The 27,160-nt window shown below is 40.3% G+C and overlaps 1 protein-coding gene across 2 annotated transcripts; it reads left to right on the top strand.

Moving 5' to 3' along the window:
- Positions 1-11: 11 nt before the first annotated feature.
- Positions 12-27,160, top strand: LOC111260179 (ribonuclease T2). Of its 2 annotated transcripts, none has more exons than XM_022832746.2 (5): positions 12-137; positions 415-603; positions 24,485-24,676; positions 26,088-26,221; positions 26,747-27,160. In XM_022832746.2, the coding sequence occupies exons 2-5, from the start codon at positions 600-602 to the stop codon at positions 27,029-27,031; spliced, it is 615 nt and encodes a 204-aa protein (XP_022688481.1). In that variant the 5' UTR covers positions 12-137; positions 415-599; the 3' UTR covers positions 27,032-27,160. The 2 variants fall into 2 exon arrangements, with proteins under 2 accessions (XP_022688481.1, XP_022688480.1); XM_022832745.2 differs by lacking the exons at positions 12-137; positions 415-603 and adding exons at positions 23,148-23,520; positions 24,197-24,302.

The raw sequence follows: 27,160 nt of genomic DNA, 5'->3' as shown, positions 1-27,160 counted from the left end.
CAGTTCGTTGTCTCACCATGCGAGCTTTGAGCTCGTTACTACGTTTAAGACAACTAAATGTAGGTCGTGGCTTTGAACAAAAACAGTGTTATAAAGGTATTCGGTATCGATCAGGAGGGGTCTATGATAGTCGAGAGGTAAGAGTTCCAGAAAGTACAAAAGCCGATCTATTTGTTTTTTTGAGATTTATCGGAGCAATCGCAGAAGACTATGCGAATCACTTTAGTCAGACGTGGTCGTGAAATTGTTGGCTAAGCTGGCGACTTATTGGTCTCATTATTGGCTACGAATCGAAAAACTCGGTAGATATCTTAATGCTTTCCGCAAGAAACTAAGCGATCATTGGGATTAATCACAGGTTGATCAGTTTCTGTGCAGAAGTACTAACGATTTCTTATCTTAAATTGCCTATAGGGTAGAGTCATTGGCTGCCGCTTGGAGTCTTCTCGGATGACAAAGTGGACGATACGTTCTTGAGCAAGATGGCTAACAAAGACGCGAGAAATTATATGTTTTGCATACCTACTTGTGAAATCGCAAGACACTATCTGATTTTAGCCTACAGTTCACACAGTAATTGACGCATTGTTGTCGTACATATGCGTAAGTTATTCAAATGTATTTGAGTTTTTTTAGGTTTAATAACAATATTTCTTTAACTCGACGATATTTTTCCTAATGCATGTATGTTAAGCGGTCCTTATTTGACCAGCGTGTTTTTAAATTCATTTAATGGCACTTCCTTTAAATGTAAAGACGAACTCTGATGATCTACGAAGTAGTTCAGTAAGGCGCTGTTATGCAGCCGACGTGATTTAAGGAGACCCTAAGAAATGAAGAAAAATGTGAGAATAAAACTAAATCCATGCGAAAATGCACAGAAGTCATCTCACCCAACGTCAAAACACAAAAAATTGAGATCGCTTCTTGAAATGTTATATTTTTCTTGACTTTTTTCCTATATATATATATATATATATATTAATATAATATTCTTACTTAGCATTTTACAGACTTAACGTCGTACGTTGCAAGCTATAATAGATGCATGCTGCGCAAAGTCATTATCTAACACAGTATTTATTCGATTATCTAATATCCTTATGGGGATCCAAGGTTATCCTTAAGGTGACATTTTCGTCGATGTATTTTTTCCACAACTTCTTGTAATCCCACAACGAAATTGTAGATTGTTGAATTTTGAGCAGTTTGCCATAACAGTGACCAAACAAAGAGTGCAGGGGGAAAAGCCTTTGGCGAATTCAGCATCGTACCGTACAGCATGAGGACTACAATAAAGGGTTGTCAATCAACAGTGCCTATCTAAAAATATGGTGATGAAACCAAGATAAAAAAAATAACGTCTAGGAAAACTCATTAAGCCATTGTTTGAAAGCTTGACTGCGGGATATGAGACCAATGAAGGTGGTTTCCATCGGTGGAGGAACCAGTCGTGGGAGTCGATGAGTTCGGAGGATTAAAGGATTTCATTCGCGATTCTGCGGCTCCTTTTATTGCTACTTCTGTGGTTTCGAATGAAATGAAAGTGTCCCGCGGTTACAGGCCGACTAAAGTCGAAGTGTGATTTACTTTTGACCGTCTGCCATTAACATTTCTTGACGCATTTTGGAAAAAGATTCCTCATTCTAAAGATATATATATATATATATATATATATATATGCGTATCGGGGGAAACCAAATAGGGAATAGTCTCGTACCGACTTGTAAAAAAGTCATCAACATTTATCACTTATTTTTCCGGAATTCAACCAAAACCAAGGCAGATGTGCCTTCACATGGAAGGTAACACAGAAAAATATTGTACAGGATTAGCTAAAAAGATTAATCGAAAAAAAAAGTCCGATTTCTTTATAGCCTTCGAACGCACTTGAAGGTACTTTTGTTTCGTTTAGAACTGTTACCTATTTAAGTTCAACTTGTTTTTGTTCATTTCAAATGTTTTAAAATCAATCATTTCATATATGGTTTAAGATCATAATGATCGTAAAGACTAAACTCACCTTACTGATTTTACTGTAACAGCGTTAAATCATTGGCACAATGTAAAGACGGTGCAGAATACTGCTTCGAGCTTGACTCATCATATGGGTCTATTTCAGGGTTTATGTGAAATTCTATGTAAGACTAGTGTTTTCTGATTCGAAAGGCAATAGAACCGTACATTGAATATTGTGTCTAATCTCACCTTATGAAAAAACCTTTTTCGCAAAAAAAAACTGTTTTCCCTAATTAATTTTTTTGTTATCCTCACATGCAATCTATAGTACAACGATTTCTACTAGATATGGAGTATATAGCCATTATTGTTATGAGAAGTCGTCAAAGAACTCACATTTTCTTAAACTTTAAAAAAAAATATGTCAAATTTTATCCTAGTTCTTTAAAACCTCTCTCTGAAAATACTAACGTTTAATAGTCACTTCCAAATAAAAATTTGATTTTACGCTAATCGAAAGGATCTACCAAATTCGGCCATAGTGAAAGTGCGGTAAACACAGTTAGGGATTATTGTTGTTAACTATAAGCCTAAAGTAACAAGCTGCGCCATTAGTCTATATCAACTTTTGCAAACAGAGAACGTAGACCTTTTTAAGTCTACCATTAAGGTTTGTTCGAACGGGATGTTTGTCAAACCCGCCCTTAGCAAAGGAAGCAAAAAGCTGAACTGGCAACGGCAGCACTCGACAAAAGTTTAATCTATAACTCATGTGTGTGTAGATGAGAGTCTTGCCGATAAATGAATAGCTTTGTTACATTTCGCACTGTTTTTGTTTGTAACATACATTTGTTAAACATTTACGCAAAACAACTATGCTGTAGTGAGTTCTCGTAGATTTGCAGCAAAAGCTCGATAAAAAATATCGAAATCCTTAAAACGACCTACTATTAGCATGACCTTCGAACGTCCCAGAACACCTCTTAATGGTCAATTTATCTCGTGACCATATGTACAGCATGCTCGTTTGGCACATGTATCCATTAATTTTCTCTAGATTTTTTAAAATTTTAGCTATTATCCATAATCTCCTTCCGAGCCCCTCCTGCTTTTTTTCTTCAGATTGTGATCAACCTTCATTATTATTTTGTCGTCGCATCTAACGAATTTTTCTTTTATGTTCCGCCAATAGTACATCCTGTCTTTTTGTCTGTTCAAGTCATTTTTGATCACTTTTATAACTTTCAATCTACGCTGGTTGGCTTTGTAGTTACTCCCTTTTTCTCACATAGCGTTTTTGGGCGTCTTACTTTTATACGTTATATACTGTCTAACAAAGCATTTCTAATGTCTGTTGAAAATCTGTTAGTTCTAAGACTGGTAGCGTTCTGTGCTACACTTGAAGCTATTCAACTTTTATCTGCAATCGTACTATAAACGTTCGAGCGATACCAAAAATTGAGTCAAAAATCAGCGACTTTCAATCATCATCATTCAAACTATAAGTATAGATGTTCACATCGAGATTTTTCGCCAACGAGTAAATTTTTACAGACCGATATGTTAACCCAACTTCTACCGTATACAGACTAGCTTTTTATAGTATACTATATATACAGGTCGACCAGAAAGGCAACTGTGTATACAATGCTTCAATAGCGGAAATCGCGAACGACTAGTTGGTTGGCCTATCTCCATTGCTACTGCCCGTGACCTGCCAGTGTTAATATCCGCTTCCGCCGCGTTGGCGTAATTCATTTGCTGTGCAGAAAAAAAAAAAGATGCGATTGTTGTTTCAATGAAGTTGTATTCGCTAATTTTACTACGGTTGGCAATTTACCCCTCGTTTGTCCAGTCACTGTGCGACATTAAACCAAACAGGGTAAATTTGTCTTTTTTCTAGTATACTATACTGTGTAGCATAGAGCAGGAATGCTAGTATACTGTTTAGTTTTTACGTATATTGTTTGATGGCAGTAGTTATAGTTGTTGGCAGAACGCTATCCATTTCTAAATTTGTCCATTAATGTTGTTTCGTTAATAAATATATAAACATTACTATATATTAGGGTAAATAAAATATGACACAGCGATAAAGTTCATACTGTTATGAAATAGTTGCACCATATTCTATGAAATACGTTTGATACTCATCGACAATTTTATGACTGTTTCTTTATATCAGTTCTTCTTGATCGCAACTCCAGTGCTTCATATTTCTATCAGTAAATATAGTTTACCTTCGCTACCTCTAGTCGAATACTAAGTGAACGTAATGTCTCCAGTCTGTTGAGCCATCGAGAACACATCTGCGTGCAGTGGTCGTCATCATCATAGTAGTAGTGGTGGTAGTAGCAGCTGTGCGTGCGTGCGTGCGTGCCTGGCGGGATGGGCATGCGTCGACATAGATTGTATTTGCAAGTGCATTTCGACTAGAGAAGCGCTTTTAACGTTTCTGAACTGAAGGTCGTTTCAAGAAGATGTTTTTTTCGCTTCTTCCCTTCCGCTGAGAAAGAAAAAAAGGAAGAGCGTTAAAAAAAGATCTCAAAAACGACCATTCTCTCCCTTAGTCTATTTTCCTGCCAACCCCGAACTCAGATCTTTTTTGTAGGCGTTCGCCTGGAAGCACGATCTAGAAGCATAAAAATATGTCATGACTACAGAGACTACATCGGGCATTGGCGTCATCAACCTCCCCCGTCGGTGGAAAAAAATAGACGCATTGGAGAGTGTAGTAGCGACGGGGTCCAACGACGTATTTTTCATGAAGAGCTTGCTTTGTGCTGCTGCTGTTGTAGCGGGAGAGCTACCAATATACTATCTAACCCCAGCTATTACGCGAAGCTATTCGCCATTGTGGCTCTTGGGCAATGCGCTCTTCCGCCATCCACGCTATAGGTGGAGGGGAATGGGGAGTGACGCAAACAATACCACAGCAAGGTTTACATATATATATACTCATCGATACGTCTGTATGTATAGCTGCTACCTTGCCGGCAGTCGGCTTGCCTACCTGGTAAATATGAGGGTACCCCATCGCATACCCAGCGCATACCGAGGTAACGTCAAACGTAAATTTGCTTTTTACCTCCTTATTTATGTCTTCCTCGTGCTGTGGCGTTGTCGACTATGGTGGCGTCCTGTATATTGCTGGCACTTCTTTCACCGAATGGTGGAGTCAAGGAGCTTGCAGTTGGTGATGCGGGCCACCTCGAGGAACTAGAACCTGCGGACCTACTCATCCGACGTAGCTATTGTCTAGCGAGCCTTCTTGCTTCGCAAAGAAAAGCAGAGGTATCCGTTAGGGTGCATCGAAGGGAACGAGTTGTAGAAGAATTATGGGGGGAAAATATATGGGGGATGAGCAAAAACGGACGTAGTCGATCGCTGTACTAGTGCAAGTTGCGGCTGATGGAATTTAGTGTGAATTTTCCGTCATTAACTATAGGTAGCTGAAAATATATGTCCGTAGAATGGTGAATTGTCAGTGAAAATGATCTAGGTTGGAGTATATCATGGCTGACTCGAGGCTACTCGGCGTAACAGATGTAGAAATATAAATGATCGGCGTGCGTATTATATACGTTAATCCCTTTCCATCAACGAAAATAGCATTCTGTGTTTTAATCTAGTGTAATAACGTATCTCTAGCTCAAATTCTCTAAAAAAAAAAAAAAACTGTCTATACAGTAATTAGAAACTACGAAATTGGAGTTTTACTTTATTCGACACACATGATGGCCACGATATGTGGACCAGCGATTCTTTCTACGTTTTCCATAACGTTTTCCCCAAAATCTGATTCACAAAAAAAGAATCGTTTCTATCGACCACGCTTTACTTATACCTTGAAGATGCTGACAGAAAGACCTTTTGGGTAAACTTAATTTTTTTTCGGGGCAAATCGATCTCATTTAGCACCTAAGTTTTCTTACGCAAATTTTTTACGCAAACAACGATCCATAAAAGCAGCTAACACTTTAGACATTTCCTGTACTACAGGTAGTAAGGTTTAGGGGCCCGAAGTTGAGCTAGTTTAAACAAGCGACTTCAATAATCGCTAAGATAAAAGATTCAAAAAAAAAAAAAGATACAAAAACTATATTGTCTGGACGTCACTTGATAGGAAATTAGGTTTGCGTAAAGGGTCTTCGATTCCAGGGTATACAAATTACTTAAATACGTATGCATAACTACATTTTAAGCTCTTTAATTCATATTACCTAGGCGACAGGTCCGTTTGGTCGTATTTTGCTCTTCGAAGCCTACACGTTGGATCGCGGCTGTAATGGTCTGCATAGTGCATTTGCCCTCAACCCCCATAAAAAAGATCGCATATATCAAAAGCAGATAGCTGCATAATGATCTGTTAGGCATCAATGGATGGTTAAGATGAAGATCTCGATCGTTTTCACGGCGCAGCCTAAGTACAATTCGAAATACAGCGTCGGGTTAGCCATATGCATGGACAACTATAATGTTACAAATACTATTTTCGATTATGAAACAAAAGGGGTCACGCGCAGCGGTTTTTTATTTGAAATGAATGAACTCTCTGTAGCTAATCTTATGGCTTCATCGATGATTTAAGTGGTACGTATATAAGGGATTAATAAAAGGATGGTCCTTACACAGCTATCAACGAGATATAAGGAAAATGAAAATTTCATCATGACAAGCATACGTCTAGTCAAAAAGGGGACTCTCGTCTACTGCGACCCTTTTCAAAAAAAGATCCACCCTGGTATCGCTCTCCTGTGTTATCTTACCTGCGAGAAACTTACGAAGTGATACCTAGTGGCATGGAAATAAGCTTAACTCTTTTGGCGTCAAACGATTAGAATGGCTTCTCAATAGTTCATTGACCATCTAATACAATTAAGGGTTATTTGCTAATGCCCATGCCATTTAAATTTCCAGACTTATTCAATATTCCAAACTTGTTCACTGACACATTACCATATCCCTCTGACGCATATTTTGGCAGCCTATCAAAAAAAAAAAAACATTAAAAATATATTCAGTATATTACATGATGCCGCCATCGCTATGGTCTTTCTCTTACGAAATAACGTCTTATATGATTCGTCCAATAATCTGATATATCCAAGCCATTATGTCTACCGTCTTTTATTTAGAAAGCAACGTTATAGCCATTATTTCGGTCCAGTGTATAAGGCCGTTACAGTCTATAAGTGGTACATAGTACGTAGCACACCGGTTTGAGTGTAGAAGGTTTTGGCCACGCCTTGTGTATTAGCCTATTGACCTAAATAGTCAGTGGGGCTTCTTTGCGCTGCCTCTTCGTACGTAAGAAGCAGAAATATACGGCCACACTTAAAGGATTTGGTCACATTTATGAATGAGCTAATGGAGAAAAGCTACCAAATCCATAGAACACTATCAGACAGCCTATAATTGAGAGACAATTGCCGGTTCCTATTACTAGCTTAGGATTACATTAGCTGGCCTATTGTTCAGTATTTGAGTACTCAGGCATTGGCAGATGGCAATGCTGTATCCTCATAGGTAAGGCATGCGCACTTAACGGAAGGTAAGTGAAGCAGATGAAATTATTTGTGTGGTAAGATTCCTTCAGTGTTCTATGGGAACAACGTAGTTTTGAGGTTTAACCGATACGATTTGCCTCACATAAAATCACATAGGGCAAAAAATGTCTACTTAAAATTTGAAAATAGAAGCTCACTGCGTACATTAACAAAAAGTCGGTAATACCGGTCATGTATATCCCAAATTAACTGATGTCAGCGAAAATGCAAAATCACTGATGAAAAGCAGCTCAAGTTGATTAAAAAAGTATTACTAAACGTATTACGGCTCTCTGTTAGGCTGATTCCGCTTTGCTGGACACGGACTGTTTTCTTCTGGCTCTTGCCACTGCCAACGGCAGACCATACGGCAACCTTATAACACGTACCGTGCTACGTACGACCCACTGCATTAAGTTTTGGCGAGGTTTCCATCAATATACGAAGAAACGCCACAATGTTACGCGTCACTTACTCGCCAAGCCCTTGCTTCTGTGGCAGGATAATCAATAGCCATGCAGGTCTTGCGATTCTACTAGAACCGTAGCTTGCCTTTCAGATACGGTGTGTGTACGACCTATAGGCAATGGCAAATATTTTCATTGAATCTCTTCTTATGAACAGTTTATGGTATATATCTCGATGCGTAGGGCACAGTTATTTATTAGACGAGTATGTGTGGCTGTAAACGAAAAAGATATATATATATAAAAGGGTCAGAAAAGTGTTGAACTTCTGTCACGTACCAGCCAACCCGGAACCAACTGGGTCGCGTAGATACTTTGCGGTATACTCTTGCGCTATACTTGCGGTACTCACCTGCCTGTCTGTTATTGGCAGTTAAACTTCGAAACATTCGCACGTGTGAATTACGCTTCGTAATATATTTTGTACATGTGCTTTCTTTCTTAGAAAACAAAGATGGAGTGCTAAAAAGCGTACATCACATGCTGCCTCTGAAACGAATTAAGTGATTACAAATAATGTCAATGTTGCAAAAAAGGTTATAGATAGATAGGTTACAGTACTAGCAATTTTTCACACTGTAGTTTTTTGTTTAGCGAGAATACAGATATGGCTTGATGTAACCTAAATCCAGCTCCGGCGGTCTGCCCAGATTTAGGTTACATCGCAGCCCTTACACAAAGGCCAAACAAAGCAAGATTGTTTCAGTTTGAGAAAGGGGCATTCCGAACTTTTTGATTACTGATTGAAGAAAACATGCCTTATTCGTCACTTAGTCCTTAAACTTGACACACAAAACCATCTTGCTGAAGATTTTTAAATTACAAGTCTTTAGGTTATACCGTAAGTGCGTAAGGTCCTGTACATGGTCCGGTGGCCTTTTTTTTTACACAGTTAACTAACTGGGCTGATTCCGTTGCTCGACCCATATAGTCCCATAATCACTGTGATGCAGAAAACTGTCACCTATTTATTCGTAAACTTATCCATGATATAATTTATTCAACTGTTACGCACGTAGCATTATTGTACTTTACCTTCGTTATTGAAACTTATTTTCTCGTATTTACATAGAACACTCATGCAGGATGAGTTTATGATCTAAATTTGCACAAGGACTGGTGAACATGTAACTAACGGAATTTCCACTGGGCCCTTGCCATAATCGACCTGTTTCCTTTCATTTCGTCAGTTCGCTCCCAATTTTTATTATGATTAAGCCTACCATTCGAGTGCAGTCATCATTTTCTATTGTTTTCATTTTTGTTTCTCCTTTTCACCTCAGTTGACGTTCCGTTCACAGCGTTGTGCGCTTTACCAGTACGATTCGAGGAAATTATCGCGTTGATATGACGCTTCTATTTCTGTCTTTGCTCCAGACCCGTTATTCAGCATCATTTGCAGCGGCAGTACCACTACGGGCAGTATCGTTACTGTCGAATTTACATAACACAAGCGAAAGTGCGTAGACCGTTGCGCTCAACACAAAGGGGCGCTCAGAGGAGGCGCTAAGTCAGGCTTGGCTACATTTTATATTGTAGTGAGGCCAAGAGACGAGTTACTGTTAGACTGAGGCGAAGCCACGCGTGTGGGCTTGCGGACTCGGGGGCTGACAAAGGGTGGAACGGGGGTTTGCTCCGCTTAACCGCAGCAGGGAAGTGTCTCCCGTAAGTGTATATGGGAAATGAGAGTGCTGCTGTGACAATTTGATTACAGGTCGCGGAGAGGTCCCCTGTAGCCGGCAACAGCAGTGGCCAGCGGTGGCTGCTACAACGGTGGCGTCTGTGAACACAGGGCAAACGAAATGAAGGAAAATGATCTACGTTCGCTTCTCATCCTCGTCATTCTCCTGCGGCTGTTTCTCTTTGATCGTATTCTCTTCGTGTTTTGCTTGTTCACAGGCTTCTGTTGTAGCCGCAAAAGTCAAAGGCGTTATCTTTTTCGCCTTCTTGGCGTTGGTTGTGGCCGCCCGTGCCGTGGACACGGCAGTGGCGGTAGCGTCGGCATGAACAGAAGCAGGAGCAGTCGAATATGCCGACAGCAACCCAAAGCTGGGTTGCCAGGCCCGGTTGCACTGGGTACGGTTATAAAGGACAACCCATTTGTTCAATGGGGCTGAATCGAGAAAATGTGGGAATGACATTAGGCTTCTTTGTTGCCTTGAGCGCTACACGCCGGCGTCGAGGCTTGAGTATAGAGGCCGCCTGGTTCTCAAAGGGCTCAAGCCTCATCACACTTTAGATGTTTTCGCGTGAGGTCACTGAACACAGACAGCCGCACATTTAAAAGTGAGGGAGAGAGAACATATAGTAAGTGCCGTTCAAACAGGCATGGAGGCATCACACTGTGGCAGGACTGCAGCCACTCGCCAGGCCACGGTCAACACTTAGAGATGCACTCAAACGGCATTGAAATGACGTTGATCCCTTTGGTGTCTCTCTCCAACCCGCTTCATATGGTTCCAATCCTCATGTAACTCTTTCCTCTAAACTTTCGTCTTGTACAACTGTTGCGCCATCCGTGTACACCCACCCGCCCACACCTTCTTCTGTAAGCACAAAATATCCCAGTCGCTTAGCAAAAGTAAGGGGTGTTTGTTACCTGTCGCGCTTTATTCAAACGAAGTCCTAGGCGTCCTGTTGCCACTTACGTAACGGTGGTACCCGTGATTCGCACGAAGTATGCACGGGTTTTGTTTTTGTACAGTTTTGTGGAAGGCCAACGCGTTAGGTAGATGTACGAAATATTAGTAATAATATTTCTCGCGTAGGAGGGGGTCGTCTACGATGAATTTAATGAGTGACTAATGTTTGTTGTATATGACAAAAGTAATTAATTAGAGCGTGAATACGCCAGTATCTAAGAAAACCGTAGTACATGCATGCCAAACACATTTACGTGAGAGGTACGTAGATGTAGGTGACAGTAAGACGATTGGGGGGGCATTCTTTTTATTCTGTAAGAGAATGTTACTTCTGAAAATTTGTATTATCGAAGTGGCAGAATTTTCGAGATGTGTATAGGTCAGACACCCGGGGCATATCGGATTGCTCGATTTTTTTTCGATTAAATTTTAAAAAGTGAAATTATTTATAAAAGTATTTTGATTTATCTTTTATCTAATTTGTGTTTAATTAAAAAGAAACAAAATAGGTTATTCTCCTACCACAAATTTACCTATTACAGTATTATATTTCTGAAACAGGCCGAAAGTAATTTGCATTTTATAAGTCATTACGGTTAGGTATATTACATAGCTGTTTTGGGGGCTGTTTGGGTCGCTGTGCTTTGCTCACAATGAAACAGCATGACATCGATTGCTTAAGTGATAGAAGAATCGAAGAAATTGACCTACATAGAGGTCAATATTAGTCAGTATTATTAGTGAGACTTTTTATTTTTATGCTAGTTCGTCAACATATATAAAGCTTCCTTAGAGGGAAATCGTGTCGACCGTATTGTGATAGCGTGCTGCCAAGAATAAACGATATATTTAATAAAAAGCAGTCCACTCTGGGTGAACACGACTATGCGGTGTAATTTGTCACGTATAGTACCACACTTCGTACCACAATCGTGAAGAAGCACAATAATCTCCGGCGCAGTCAAGATGACTTTGAAAAATTGGTCGCAGTTACTACAATTCGCGCTTATTGCAAACTTCATTGTCCAGCAAAACTTCATGAAGACCAATCATGATTTTTAATTTAGCTAGATTTGCACGCATTGAATATGACACGTCGTTTTTTCTTAGAAAAAAATGACATTTTTTTCACATAAACACTTTCGCTTTAGTTTTGTTGGATGGTTTGAAGTTCATCAAAAAAATTCTGATTAGCGCCCTATGTAGCCTATATCTCTATATGAACCAAAATAGATAAAGCGTTCACAACAAGCGTTTCCTCAATCATGAATGAGTTGCCTTAAATCACGCTTAATTTATAAAATAGAGGTGTCTAGTAGTACATTGTCTATTCTTACTATGGTAACCGTTGTGTTTAACGAACCTTTTTGATTTAATCTTGGCAATATAACTCTTCAAGCCATCAAAGCTTCTATCGAATTGGTTAATAAGTATATGTACTTCAGCTGTCAAGCATATATATATATATATATATATATTTTTCTGCAAGAAAGCTCTCACGCCGTGCTTCAAGAGGTGTTAACACAACAATCAATAGGCCACATCGACCCTATGGACCAGAATCAGCTTTTTACGTAATGCGCTGTTCTTGTCTCTAAAGATTGTTTCTGATATGTAATACCACTGGCAGTAATATGCGTGTCCGAAGTCGCATACGCTCAAGCAATGGGGTCATTTTGCTTAGCGCCAATAGTTTGTTGTCACCGATTTAGCTCAAATACCCACTGTGCAGCCCCGCAGGGCTTAGGAGGTTGCAACCTTCCGAGAGTTAACGAACCGAAAGACTTGCAAATGTTAATATTGCTATAAGACTAAAATTGCTTGATTTCGGTTCCATTCCCTTATTACTTTCTTATTTTTCGCCTAGTATGAAGTCAAAACATTATTTCTACTATCTATTACATTCCCAAGCGAACATGGTATAGGCAGGTACATGTGTATAAGAAGAGCTGTTGACAAACAGTGACAGACAATACGTCCGTCTAGTTCGACATCTTAGAATGGCTGACGTGTCGGTGATTTCTCTTTGGAGATGCAATTTGCCTCTGTATTTGCCAATCTTGTTCCATGCCCTGTGTAAATACATGTATATATTGTCAACACAATAGGTTGGTTTGTTGGCCTTTGATTAGCTTTAAGAGAGAAAACCTAAGATAGGCACAGATTTACTTACGATACTTCGATTGCTCTTGCTCGTTTAAAGATTTATCAACTAGAATGGAACGTATCATTTTAGAGCGATTTGTCGCATTTTTGGGGGGTTATAATTGGGGATTTATCACAACGGTAGAATAGTCATAACGTAACTCGTTACAAAAGTGCCTTTCAGTTTTGAGGAGTATGCCCGATACAGGTACCTGAACGAGCGACGCCATTGGCTTTTTGCGCCCAGAGAATTATCCGACCGATCAAAGCCTTCCAATGAAATTGCTCGAAAATAAACCTGTCCTAATTAGAGTTATTTTTCAAAATTACTGTGTTATCAAGTAACAAGAAAATGCTGTCAACGTAAACTGCTACAGTGCCTTAACGGTTATGAAGGAACAGAGGCGCGATCAGTAAAATTACAAAACCAGCAGACTATTTGATCCTATAGCTACAAAGGCAAATCCATGTCACTAGCGTAAATCAGAGATTGCTTCGTTTTGAAGATTGAGGTGCGGGACTAGGAAATGCGGTAGACAGGTATGACCGTAGTGGTTGGTAAGGTTGTATCATAAACGCAATGTAACTTCACAGCAGTAGGAACTTGGCTCAAAAAAGTGGCACATGAACCTTATGTCGCCGAGATTGATGATCGTAATCAATCAAATGTACCGATCGCGTCTCTGTCAGCGTACGTTTAAAAAACGACAGAAATCTATTGATTATGAATTGATAGTTGGCACATTATACAAGATGGTACACGCCGTCTTTACTGGATGGAGCTTGAATCGAGATTTCGGCTTTATCTTTATAGATATATAAAATAAATTTCTCATAAATCGTTCTTATAAAAAGAAACGTCTATTTTGTATAGATTACTTAGCTATAAAGATCACAAATAATTGCAGCTTTTCTTTACTCTATTTCAGAAAGTTAGCCTCATCTTTTTACGAAAACAAATATTCCGTTCCGGTGGTTAGCTTCGCTATGAACTTTGTACCGCAAAACATGTTTGAACATCAAGCCTATCAAGTTGAGAGCTACATGTAATGGTAGCTCTATGGTTACGGTGTGTTAAGACTGGACGTCAGGTTGACGGGCATTAGAGCTCAGCACTTATATAAGAATCATCTAGTACAATTACTAATATTATAATCGTGATAGCGTAGAGAAATAGGTCGAAAAACACGAAATTTTGAAACTGCATATTTCTAACCACTGAAGATGAAAGACGAGAAGCACCTCTTACCTCGTATACCTATATTTTATTGATGGACCTTTCATTCGTTCATCCGAACTTGCCATGAGGTCTTCTATGGTGTTGCAGCCGTCTGTGGACTGAGGTTCCTGCTAGTGTAGTAGAACACCTGCGATGAGACCTGATTTAAACCTTCGTTTCCTGTTACGTCTAAGGAAGCCCCTTTAGTAGAAAAACCATGGAAATCAGACGCGACACAGTGACCTGGCAATATCTGATATACCGTAATTACTTTCCCAGATCTATTGGATAAATGTGGCGATTTTAAAGCTAAGTACGGAAGGTGGATAACTACCGCGGCGCATTAAAAAAAAAAGGCACGTATTTATTTACCGTGCACTTCTTAGATCAATATGGCTGGATTGGATGTAGTGAGTTATTGATACTTAGTAAATAACAGCTAAAAAACAATATATTTGTTTCCTGTACTTTACCATTGTGCCAATTAACATTCGCATGTTGGAGTTGAGCTGCTGTGTAGGATAATCTGTCGCTCGACAGCTACGAGCCAACGAAATATTTCAACAAACGACGGCTATTGCACCTGAATGATACAAAATCGACAGACTTACTATGACCGTAACACACATATGGCGGAGACGTGATCCCTCATAAGCTCAGTCTCTACTTCCATTGAATAGGCATCAGAGTCTGGACCAGTTGGATATGTACATGCTGGAACGATGAAATACGGACGACCCGCCTGTTGTATCTTGCTTGAAACAAGCTTTGATATCAACAAGAACAGCCGGTCTTAAATGTGTTCAAACTCAACGCCTTCAAGGTATAGCCATTGAAGGCATGCCTCGTGAAGTAACTCGATTTCGGTGCCGGTTAGAGCACCGATTACAGCCATATAGCAATAATTCACAGATGGTGCAACGATATTCCGTGGTCGCAATAGTAGCTAGGTGGATCCGTGGCCGGGAAACCGAAAGGAAAAAACGCAACGAATAACTACTGCAAGCGATTTTCATGACAGCGAGTTTAGCAACAGCTGCATCCTTCATTCTGCATTATCTCAGCTTGGCACGGATAAAACACATTGGGAAGACTTGCTGGTACAGATTGAGGGAATACTGTTGTAGAAAGGCTTAGGTAAGAGGGAACAGTATTGCAATACGGGTGTAGAACGATATTGAATGTAGAATATATTTCTTTTTCAACGTGCATTATTATTATTATTATTGTTGTTGTCAGTATAAAAGTCCGTTGTTAGGAGATAGTTGTAGCGAAAGCAGCCGGCTTCTTGTAAGTAGATTGTCATTATAGATTATTATATATTTTGCCTTTGGTTCGGGGAGCTAATATCTGGCAAGGTTCCACATCATTTTAAATCAGCGGTCGTGTTAATAAATGTATATTGTAAGCGCTATTTTGTTGTCGTTACAGCGCTCTGCCGCTGAATAAATACTTTGCAAAATCATACTCGCCCAGATTCGAGGACGGTTCTATTTTGCGGTTCTCCTTTGTATGCTTAACGTAAACTCCTAGCGTGAATATTTTGCTAAAATGCTGACATAGGACACGTGGGGCAAACGTTTTTGCCTGTCTACTTGTCACAAGTCGATCATGAGAAACAGGTTCTGCCCACGACGGGATGCTTCTGTTGTGGCTTTTTGATAGCAGAGACGAACGGTGAAGCTCTCTTTGATCGAAGCAAGGCAAGATAGCATCGTAGAATTGAGCACATCCCTCTTTAGTTCTACAAGATTTTGGAATATATAGTCACTATCCTACTTATCCTTTTGGTAAATTGTAGCGTCAACTAGATCCAACATGGTTTTCCTACGCATCGTGATTGCGTGCGATCGCGGTGAGAAATTAGAAAAAAAGAAAGTTGTTTCTTGTGAATGGTAAATTCATAGAAATTATCAGCAACCCCAGTGTGTCGAGTTTTACGTCTGGTGCTGCCGTTATGCATTGCTTCAGATGGCTATGACCGAGGACCAAACAAAGGGTATGTACGCCCAAGACTACCACGTGTCTCAAACTTAAGCAGGCTAATGGCCAGCATGACGCGGATCAGTAGTCTACGTAAATGGTTCTCAAGAGAACCGTTATCTATTTCTCCGAACAGCTTATCGATCGTTTTGGGTAACGCTTGGTTTAAGGAACCCAATCATTCTGTTGGAGAGCTAAGCTTACGAATGCTTCCACGCAAATTGACGTCAAAATAATTTTTCGATGAAAACTATGGCGGCCTGCTATGTGTAGATCCATGCGTAGCAATGTATAAAATACGGTTTTACTATATAAAAGTGATACATACATTGGTGCTGTGATGATCCCAAAGCATCCGTCTCGGATGACCCCAAAACGGCAAAATTTCTTTCTTCGTAGCTGGTTTGGCCCTATAAAAAAACTTGACGAAAAACTCAAATCAAGTAAAACGTTTGAGACTTTACAAGGTCTATCGACACCATAATAACGGATAGTGCTGCTGAGTTTGCCATATTTGTGTAGTATTAGGGGTACCAGATCTGACAGGTCTGAATATACGCGCGAGAGGTGTTTATAAAGATTTTTTCACGCAAAAGTGCCTTCATCGCAAAAGATGAGTGAGATAAGGCGTCAATGAGGGTACCGTGGCTACAAGGAAGAGTACGCGTACTCTGCGGCTTTTGTTGTAATATCCAAAGGGATTCCGAAGCCCGCAGTTAACAGCTACTCCAGACAGAGAACCCGCCAAGAAAAAACCTAGCTTGTCGACAATATGCATTACATGAATGAAGTTATTTCCTCACACAGGTTAGTGTCGTTGACGGCACTTGACCTTGGCCATTAAGAGAATAGTATCCATAAATTTTTCCTTTGAATATGGAGTACTCAGGAAATAAGCCTCGTATCTCATTTACGGACTTTAGCTGAACTCGTTGTACACTGTATTGAAGTATTGCTTCGAGGTACCAACACTATGTTGCATACTTAAGCTAGTACCTGTTTCTAAAAAATCGTATGTTGCTAACATGCTCTAATGCTAGAAATGGCGTATGTCAGCACGGGTTATACCTCATATTTTTCCACAGCTGAGGATTAATCAAATGTTGTTGATTCCATTCGTTACCACTTGCTATCCAATATCTGACAGGCCCTATTGTCCCTGAGCGGCCTGGTGAAGGTTTACACTCCTACTGATAAGACAAGCAGCTGACAATTGCAAGCGTCTTGCATGCGACATCAATTTAACGTCTTTATTTTATATACAGTTTTAATCCTAGATCTCTTATAGATATAACCCTTAAGCTAGCGTTAAGTATTCCGCGCAAAACACACAATTTTAAGCAAACGATTGTATAGTAGTTAACAAACAGGTATTCAAACAGCTAATTCATAGAAAAAAAACACGATCTCTGTTCTTACTTAGTAGAAAAGTCTCGGCAGAAGATTGCTACAGGGGCAAATACAGTCGTCTTTTAATACCTAAGAATTTACTGGCATCGGGACCAACCACAATATTATACGTTATCTGCTATAAGCTTCAACTACTTCAAGGTTTTAAGTCGAAAGGTTTTTTACGAATCAACTGAGCATCACTTCTATGCGCCGTCGGTAGCCCACTAGGCACGAAGCTCTCAGGTCCAGCATTTGTGCAAGCGATTGCAAATCACTGAACTGGAATTTGGCTGCCGACTAACTTTATAGGATTATTTTACTGTTGTTTTACAGCACCTATTTGTAGGACCAATAAGTTGGAAAGCGATTTGCAAAGGTATCTCGAGCCTAGGACTTTCTAAACAGTGCAATCTGCTACCGAAAGCAATTTATGAAAGCAACGAAGTTAGACGTTTGATCTTCCAGTATATTTTCAATAATAACTAGGCTTAGCGGAGGAAATTCCTTTTGTTATGTTCATAGAAGTAGATTTCTATAGTTAGTGAGCCATTTTCGCTTAATAATTTCTGTGTACGTTTTGGTATTAGTAAAAGGTTTTTAGATCTGTGGCGTGTAGTTGTTCAGAATGCTAAACGGAAGAATGTACGTACAAATACTCACATGTATATGCCAGGGTCCGCGGTGGAACACCTGTATAAACAGCCGGGCTATGTAATCGTTCAAGAACTGCATGGGCACCATATCCACAGCCTGAAAAAGATCCGACTATCATAGGTGCACAGAAGCTCGAGTGTTATGTTATATTGTACTCGCATGCAATGTGATTGTCAGTCAGAGGTCTCAGCTGCTAGTGTCGTCATAGCATAGGGTAGCGAAGTTTACTGGGCAGTATGTGACCTTAGCACTCATACTGTCCAGTAAACATGGTACATATGCATGTAAAATATCTTATGAATAGCTGAGAGGCACGTATTTTACGAGCGCTATTGGTCAAAATGAGATTAGGCTATAGTCATTAGAAAAAAGGAACTGAAAATTGTGTTATTTCGGCAGGGCTTCAGTAGAGCGCCGTGACGTACCAAACGTTAGCTAAAGTTCCGCCATCTTTCTCTCAACACCATATTTATTCGTATGCCTAGTTAGACGTGTACACCACTGAAAATTTTACACATTGAAACAATCTAATAATTTTCTTAGGGACCAAGTAGTCGACATTTTGAAATATACCGAAAAACTCAGTCTAGGTTAGGCCACTGTTTTTTTTCATAACGGCCCATGTTTTCGTTTACCTGATCGGGTCAACCAGTCAGACCAACATTCTTTTTTCTGCGGCCTTTTTAAAATGTCAGATGGTTACTAGAGGGAAAAGTTCCCCAGAGACCTATCTACAAACGAGGATTACTGAGTGAGCGCAGCAAGTTTCGCTTCTCGTCCTTGTTCGAGGCCCGGTGCCACCACCCAGTGTCATTCTAGACGATAGCCTGACGAGAGGAAGCTTGCGAAAATCTACGTTGAATTTTTGAATGGGCTCTACCTACGCCTTTCTCTAGATTGAAGGACTGCACCCACTCGGTTTTCTATCTTGTCCCGCACCGAACTTCACTTCCTACCGAGCTGGTCTAGCCCGAACCCCATCTAAATGATCAACGCGCACACAATAATATATTTGAAGCTCAACAACAATTTGTCGTCATTGTCGACACCACTAGTTTTGTGACTTCTTCGTCTTCCTTCTGAGGGGTCACCTTCGTTCCCTATTTTGATGTGTCTGTCTGAAAGAGCAAAGAAGATTCGGCAAAAAGAAGCGGTAATCGAAGTAGGAATAAGATGTTTCAGAAAAGTACAAAACATGGCCGAGGACTGGGAAGAAAATGACAAAAGGCAATGACGTTATAGGAAAGAGGCCCTCTTTTTTTTGCCAGAGAGAAAGGATCGGATGCTCCTTTCGTTGCTATAGAGCCATTGTGCTGTGGAGTCGGTGTATAGGCTATCGATGACGATGACATCGTGTCAATGTGGCCGCAATACGCCTTGCAGTGGACGGCATTATAAGAGTCCAGCAAACGAGGTCGAGACATGTCTCAAGGGACCTCTAACTTGTCACTGTTTGCCGTGTGTAGCAGTCGTGCACTATTACTTCTACTACCGTTTTGGGTTCTACATAGCATGTTTGTTTAGACTAACAGAAATAATATCGTGAGATTAAGACTGACTGTAGCAACAAGAGATGACAGTTAGAAATGTGGCGATACTGTTTTTATAGCCGCTATGGGTAAGGGAAACGCGCTCTAATTGGTATACAATGTGCTTGACTTACCCGTTTTCCTTTCCCAGGCTATTATTGAGTAAAAGGGAAAATAGATGATGGAACGAGAGGGTTGACTTTCACATCATCATGTATATATCATGTTGGTATTTCCGACTGGACCGAAAAACTGCCCGGGTGTTTTCATCGGATGACTCATAAGGATTCTCGACTCTAAAGCCTAAAAGGCCACTTAAGAGTAACATGTTTATTTATTTAATATATGTAATGGACATATGCGTTATATACTTTCCTTTATTACATTTACATGTGCAATACTGAACTTAGTATTTTAGGTAAGTATACATTGATTTTTGACGTTCTTAAATTTAAGTAAAGCTTCAAGACGTATGTTTTTCCTGACCTAGATTGAAACTGTTCGACCTTAGTTACTCACAGTGTCTAAATAGAAACGCGAAAAACCTTTCAGACTGTGATTGGTTACTGGTTTAGGTTTTTATGTAGCATTGAAACATGTCAAGATACATTGAAAGACTAAAAAAGTGTATACTTGTACAAACAATACGTCCGTATATACAATAACTAACGTGAAGACCCTCATTACGGAAATATGTCAAGCGGCATAGCATAGTACCGTTACGGAAAGGATTAGGAGCAAAAGTTACTACGATGAACTCATGGGAATGAATCATTATTCGCTTTAGCGGCTAATGAAAACAAGCAGAACATAGTTAAGGGTTACTGCTGGATATATATTTTTTGTTGAACATGGACGGTTCGGAAGCCGTTGATATATGTAGGAGCGTACTAATCGTTTCAGGACGATAAGATCGTTGCTATCATGCAGAAGTCCAGTTGAACCTATGTACGATACATGTATACAAAAATGACTGTCGCTTGTGAACGGAGCTGGAGGCGTCGTGCACGATTTAGTCCACTTAGTAAGGATTCACCTGTCTACTCGGTAGGGTGCGCGCACTCCGCCTAACGACGAGGAAAAACGTACTTGTTAAGTGATAAACAGCTGTTGGTAAATGATCGATCGATGCTTTTATTGTATGACAAGGATACTTAAACACCTATCCATTTATTTACAATTTAAATTCACAAATAATACATTTCTTAACGAGCGCATATGCTATAATTACACTCCATAATACTAGGTGACAGTCTGAACTAAAACGCTGGCGCCGTTTTTGCGTAAAATTAACAAATATTATTTCATACAGTATGAATCATAGTAATAAAATGCACACAAAATTACAGTGAAAGCATAGGCTGTATTTTAAGGTATACCGCTTCGTTGTTTTGACATTCTAAGAACAATAAAGTTTATTTAATAATAAAATGCAGTCCAAAGTTATTGACCGAATGGAACAGAAACTCCTCGTATAATACATAAAGATCTGCAGTGTATCACGATAGGACATGTCTGAGAATACGCAGTGCTACAATAAACTCGAGGTCATCGACGAACGAAGGATCACGCCCTTGAATCCATCTACTCATTCGTTATGCAGAAATACTGATTACCTGTTTGGTATAGGCGCAGATTTTATTTAACGCAGTAGATCCACGTTGGTGACTTGCATCTGGACTCGATTAGGTTAAGGAAAGTATGTACACTATGCCCCTTAAAAATAGTATGTATCGTACTATATCGTGCTACATCTAAGAGCGTTACAATTTTTCTAAAAGTTCTTTATAACATTTTTCAAGTGAAGTTTTTGAGGCCCGGAAACAATTATAGATTTTGGCTAAAACAAACTATTTGTATAAGTGGATATAAACGTCAGACTTTTCTAGTTGTTCACGTTTAAAGACCGCTAAAATCGACACGGTTGATTATGCCCTGACGTCTCATAACGCAAATGCTTTGCTTGTAAGGCACTTGTTCTGGTCAAGGATATTGCTCGCCTATAACAAGGTCTTGAGTCAATTAGTCAAATTGTATACACTTCCAAAGAAAATCGTGAGCGGGAACCACACAAACTAACGAGGTCGGCACTCTCCTCCATTCTAATGCCCGCCCATTCTCGTAGATTTCCTAGCGCCATCGTGGCAGCACTAATACTGGACAGAAAGAGCAACAATGGCCACCCGCTACAATTGGCATCCATCTTTGAACGTAGTCTATATCGATAAATTCCCAAGTCCACTAAACTCAAGTTGGTGCGGCCTGACCCATACGCAACCCGACATCTAAATTGGCAATAGAAAAAATATGGCCAGTCAGAGATTCCACCAAGAAACAAAAAAGAAGCGTTAAACACACGATTTTTTTCCTTCTATTTATTTATATATATATACAATGCCCCTCACAAATTCCCAACTCAAGTCTTACTAACGATGCCATTTCTGGTTCCTGTTAAGGACACTCTAAGGGAATGTATGCTGTCGTATACCGTCATTCACATCACATCTGACCCCATTCTTTCCGTTTACAAGTCGACACCACAGGCTCTAACGTGGAATGTTTGGCCTACGGCAGCACGATTCCCACAACAGAGCTACCGTCAGCAGCTCCAGCGAACGTACCGTGCTGGATCTGTAGGTGGAATTGGGCTTATCCCTAGCAGCCGCATAGTCCAATGTTTGATATACGAGCGCGGTGGTCTATGGGGGTGTGCAGATTTGACTGTGTGGCACGAACCCGTGAACGTAGTGTCGTGGTAAATGAGACTGTAGGGGGAAGGATCAGAAGTGGTTTAAGTGCCTTGCCAGCTGCTTTCCGGACGATAACTGAAGCTAAGACCCAACTCTCTTCAGTGGACTTTGCCAAGCTGCCTGCTGTACTGTTCGACGAGGCTCAGTTCTGTGCTGGACAGCGATGGCGGGTACTAGGCGCCAGGGGTAAGGATGGGACAAAAACGGGCCATTTACAACGCTTGGCTCCGTCTAGCTTAGAGCGGTGAAAACAGTCGTCGTCCTTGCAAAGTGCCTTGTTCACATTGTCCTAATGAAGCTGCTATTGCCAGGAAGGTTTAATTGAGTCGTCTCATTGGTGACTGGAGCGTCGTAACAGCAATAACAAAGATGACGTCAACAGTGGTACCTCTCATTTGACGTTTAGCTCACGCGTAAACTCTAGTCTAGTCAAGGACAAAGACAACTACGAGATAGGACAAGGTACGTTCATTGTACCCGTCAAATGCTGATACGATTATGGCGGTCATTATCGCCATTTTGATTTAATGGTTGATCCACTGTTCACTTTGGTCCTTGTAAATTCGAAAAACTCGACCCAACTTCCCACTATAACCCTACATTTAACTTTGGTCAAGTGCAAGGGACATATTACCCATAAAGCGTCCAGAATGCGCGAGGCTCTCGCTCTCTCGTACCTCAATAAAACTACAACTGCAAAATTTGTATCGTTGTTTTTTTTTCGTTAGGACCGATGGCCTGCCAGAAGTGCCTCACGCAAATTAAGCATAATGAACTGACAGCTCACGGCTGCAGTTCTATCACAGCTGATTACTTTTTCCCCTCTAACCGTATCTGAGATAAGTCAGTGATCTCGCCTCATAGCGAATTGACGATAGCGCACTTTATACCGCGCACACTATAACCTCAATATTTATCTGTGCAAAGAGGATAACGAATCAAAAGAACTCGATCATACACTCGGTATTGTCAACCGAACCAATTTTTCAAGTCAAGAAATTAAAGCGGACAACAAGAAAAACTGACACTTCCAAAAATGAGCAGAAATGAACTATTCTGGCTCCGCTGTATAACGCTTTCTATGGTCTTGTTTCTAGTAGTAAATAAAGCCTGGGGCATGGATGTGTTGGGCTTCGGCGCCCAGACACACTTTTGGAAAGAAGACGTTCAGCCAGCGGTTACCCTAGTTATGACCTGGTTACCAGGAGTTTGCACCACGCCTACCCACGAGGTAAAATGATCGCACCGTTCGAGTAAAGACTGTGCTACATCCGTAGTATGCAAGCTGTTAGGTTTCTGTGCTCACAAGTTTGCTTCGAAAATGCTGACCAACTGACTCCATAAGTTATTCGTGTCCCTATACGTTATCTCTCCTCGCTGTTGCGTTTATTTCACGCGGCGATGTGTGTGCGTTTTTTCGTAGAACTATTGAGGTTTACGTTGCTTAGTACACTCATATGGTAGGGATTGGAATGGGTGTTAACGAAATAACAAATAAGAGAATGAAAGGAAATAGCACGTGAGCCACAGTGAAATTCATTGTGTATAAAGGATTATACCTTGTAAATGTTACTATAATAATTTTATATGACAATTTTTAACGACGCGTTTCCGCCGGCCGGTCGTATCTGATTGCCGAACAGATCTAACCGCTCGAAAGTACGCGCTTCTTCCCACTGTAATATACATTTGTCTCGTTTAACTGAACTTAGCTACGAGAAATAATGAAAAAGGCCGTCAGGAACTTTTTACAACAAAAGTGCTGTATAGATATAATCTTGATTCATATTGGATTTCTTTTCGCTCCGATTTTATCTATTAAGCCATTTCGGCATCATCCATTATGCCCATATTATGTTGATCTGGACGCGTTTTTACTATCTTGTACAATCCCGTTCTACTTCCAGATAAGCTCAAAGCCACCTTGTCGAATTGAAGCCCTCCGTCCATTCTGGACGATTAAAGAACTCCGCGGAACTCTAAGAGATTGTAAACCTCACATGAAAATTTTCGGTAAACGATATCGTCTCACAACCCCCATCTAACGTTTACGCAGTGGATGAGTTTACCTTTAATAGGCTAAAGCTAAATAGCTTATGAGTATTACTATTACCAATTGAAGGAGGTCGGTAGCTTATAGGTCGTCAATTGCAATACACACAAACTGCTTGCGTGTAATATTGGCTTAATTTCAGTTCCGCATAGTCTCCGCCCTCAGCTCTATCGGATGTGGCCAGCGGTGTTTGAGCCGAGCTCGTCGTATATCGAATTCTGGGCGGCCCATTATCGCCGAGATGGCACATGCTTCGACCGCTATTCGCTGTTGGGAACACCTGTCCGCTTTTTCCAGACCGCTTTGTATCTAGCCCAGCGACTAGATCTGATGAGTTCGTATAATCTCTATACTATACAGTAGATACGGCCAGCGCAATGAACGACAATCAAGCATTTTAATATCTTTCTCTAGTAATTATTCTCTGACGACCTGAACTAGACATGATGTATCGTGGATATAACCTTCTACACATGCGTTTGCGAAACCCAAGCTATCAGGCAGTGACGTTACCGTTTCATCATCCTAAAAAATACTATTAAGTCCTTTTTATTTCATACAGCTTGTGTATGCGCCGTCAAATACAGTATTCTATATTCATCAAGGTCGTAGAAGGATGAACGTACAGGTCACCGATGTATCATTCCTTTGTCCCTAAACGCTGCAGTTCATGAGAGACGTCACTTAACAAAATTGTCGTGGTAAAAACCCAGTGCAGTTGAGGCCATGCGCGTATAGAGGAGCCAACACTTTTCCATCTAAGACACAAATTAGTACTAGCATTAGGGCAATATGATTTTGTATTCATCTAAGTTCTGGGGGTGAAGACCGAGTGTCTGCATAAGATACGATTCTGCATTTCTATGCTGAACCTTCAAGCGTCACTGGACTAGAAAGATAATAGAATAAGCGCAGAGGCACGGGTAGCACAATTCTCGCTTAATAACGACAAGATTATAAAAAAATAATAACCTCTTCGTCTGATTACACGATATGCTTCAAGTGATGAAAGAGATAAATTTATATCACTTTGCTGCTGTTGCGTGTGTCATAAATGAAAAACAAGGCCTGCGATTTTGTCGCTACTTCATGAAGGTCGTTGCTTAACCACCGTAATCACCTGATTCAAGTTTAGAATGTAAACAAACAAGTTTCGATTGCTGTTGTAAGGATGCACAACCTCGTTCACAATTAAAGTTCTGGTGAATTGGTTCTCTTTCACTACGCCGTATTTCAGTATTGGGTATTTAGGATTTTATTAAATGTTAACATACGCAGCGTTACTCTGTTGGTTCTAGAGGAATTGCTTTGCTTTGTCGCACAAATATAACAAGTTACTATTATGTATGATCATAGGCGTATTGTTCATGTTACTTTATGCGGATTTTGGCGTTTAAATTGAAGACTACGGCTCGGCATTTCATGTTTTCGATGGTAAACTTGTTCTACGCTGAAGTAGAGCGCTATTTCTGATATGGTGCTTGTTACGACGCCGCAAGTGTCATTTAGGTAAAGAGCCCGTGATCCCTGTTTCCTCGTCTGAGATAAGCATTAGTCATTAAAGTCATCACCCATCATCTGCCGTTAACCCCCACATCAAATGCCTGAAGTACCAAAATAAAGCTAAATATAGTTTTATTTTGGTAAAATTTCACGTCCGCATCGAAGCGTTCTTGTCAATCGATGTACACACCATGAAGCAGAGTTCTGTTTCGCACAGTGACTGAAGAAAATGTCTATTGTAGTTGATCTGATGAAGGCTAAATACGTGCCATCAATTCACCCGTATGAAACGCGGCGCTTCGAAGAAGCTCTTCAAACGATCCATGGAGCTAGAGTTCGATTACGATGTCCTCGACCAAACAATTTTCTTGAGGAGGTACATTTTATTATTGCTAACCGCTCCTTTTCTCCATTTAAAGAAAAACAAGGCTTATTTCTTTAATTGGTTTAACGATTTCAACCTGACAGAACTTCATATGTCCAAGTTAATTGTATTTAAACGCAGTTGAATTAATATGTTTAATAATTATTTGTCGACGGATGCCCTTCAGGTTTTGAACCTTTCGATGTCGCTCTTAACGAGGAAAAAATTTATTGATCCCTATGGGCAGCTATAAATACATACAGTGATTTTGTTCTTTCCAATCCCTATCACTTCTTTGAATTATGCTGCTGCTGCTGCTGCTTATAATTGTCAGGCTTCCTGCCAACAAACACTGGGCCAATATATCAATAATGACGTTAGAAGACCTTTTTTTTTTTTTGATTTCGATTTGGATCCCTATCACAGCGAATCATAACTTAGCGTCTCACCCTAATGCTTACCAAAACTTGATGTAAAAAGTTGTACTTATTAGTGACAACGATATTTCCCATCGACTTTCCGTATATGTTCGTACAGGTGGAGTTCTGCATGGATCATGAATTGAAACCACGTGACTGTAGACGTACTTTTTTCAAAGCGGAATGCGGTAACCACGTGTATTACCCACCACCTCCGCCAGGCGGCGACCAGATTTATCCGTATGAATATTCGGTCGTTCCAGATCAGGCACAAGTTAGTCGTCTAGCTAGTTGCAAGACAATCGGTGGATCAGGTAAGAGCTCGGCTGCGGAGAACTTCTACGACGAGTTGTTTGGAGAAGACGACAAAGACAATTACGGCGATCTGAGTGCACGATTCTAGTGAACCATCAAAACAGCCACTAAAAAGAACAATTTTGTGATCACAATGATTGGGTTCATTCGAATCAGATACGATAAGAATGGTAACAAAAAAAAATCCAAAATACTTTAATAAATATCAATTATGTTA

The sequence above is a fragment of the Varroa jacobsoni genome, unplaced genomic scaffold, assembly GCF_002532875.2.
Source record: "Varroa jacobsoni isolate VJ856 unplaced genomic scaffold, vjacob_1.0 scaffold_408, whole genome shotgun sequence".
Lineage (NCBI taxonomy): Eukaryota > Metazoa > Arthropoda > Arachnida > Mesostigmata > Varroidae > Varroa > Varroa jacobsoni.
Note: the sequence above shows the minus strand (reverse complement) of the source record. Positions and strands in the feature narration are given on the sequence as shown.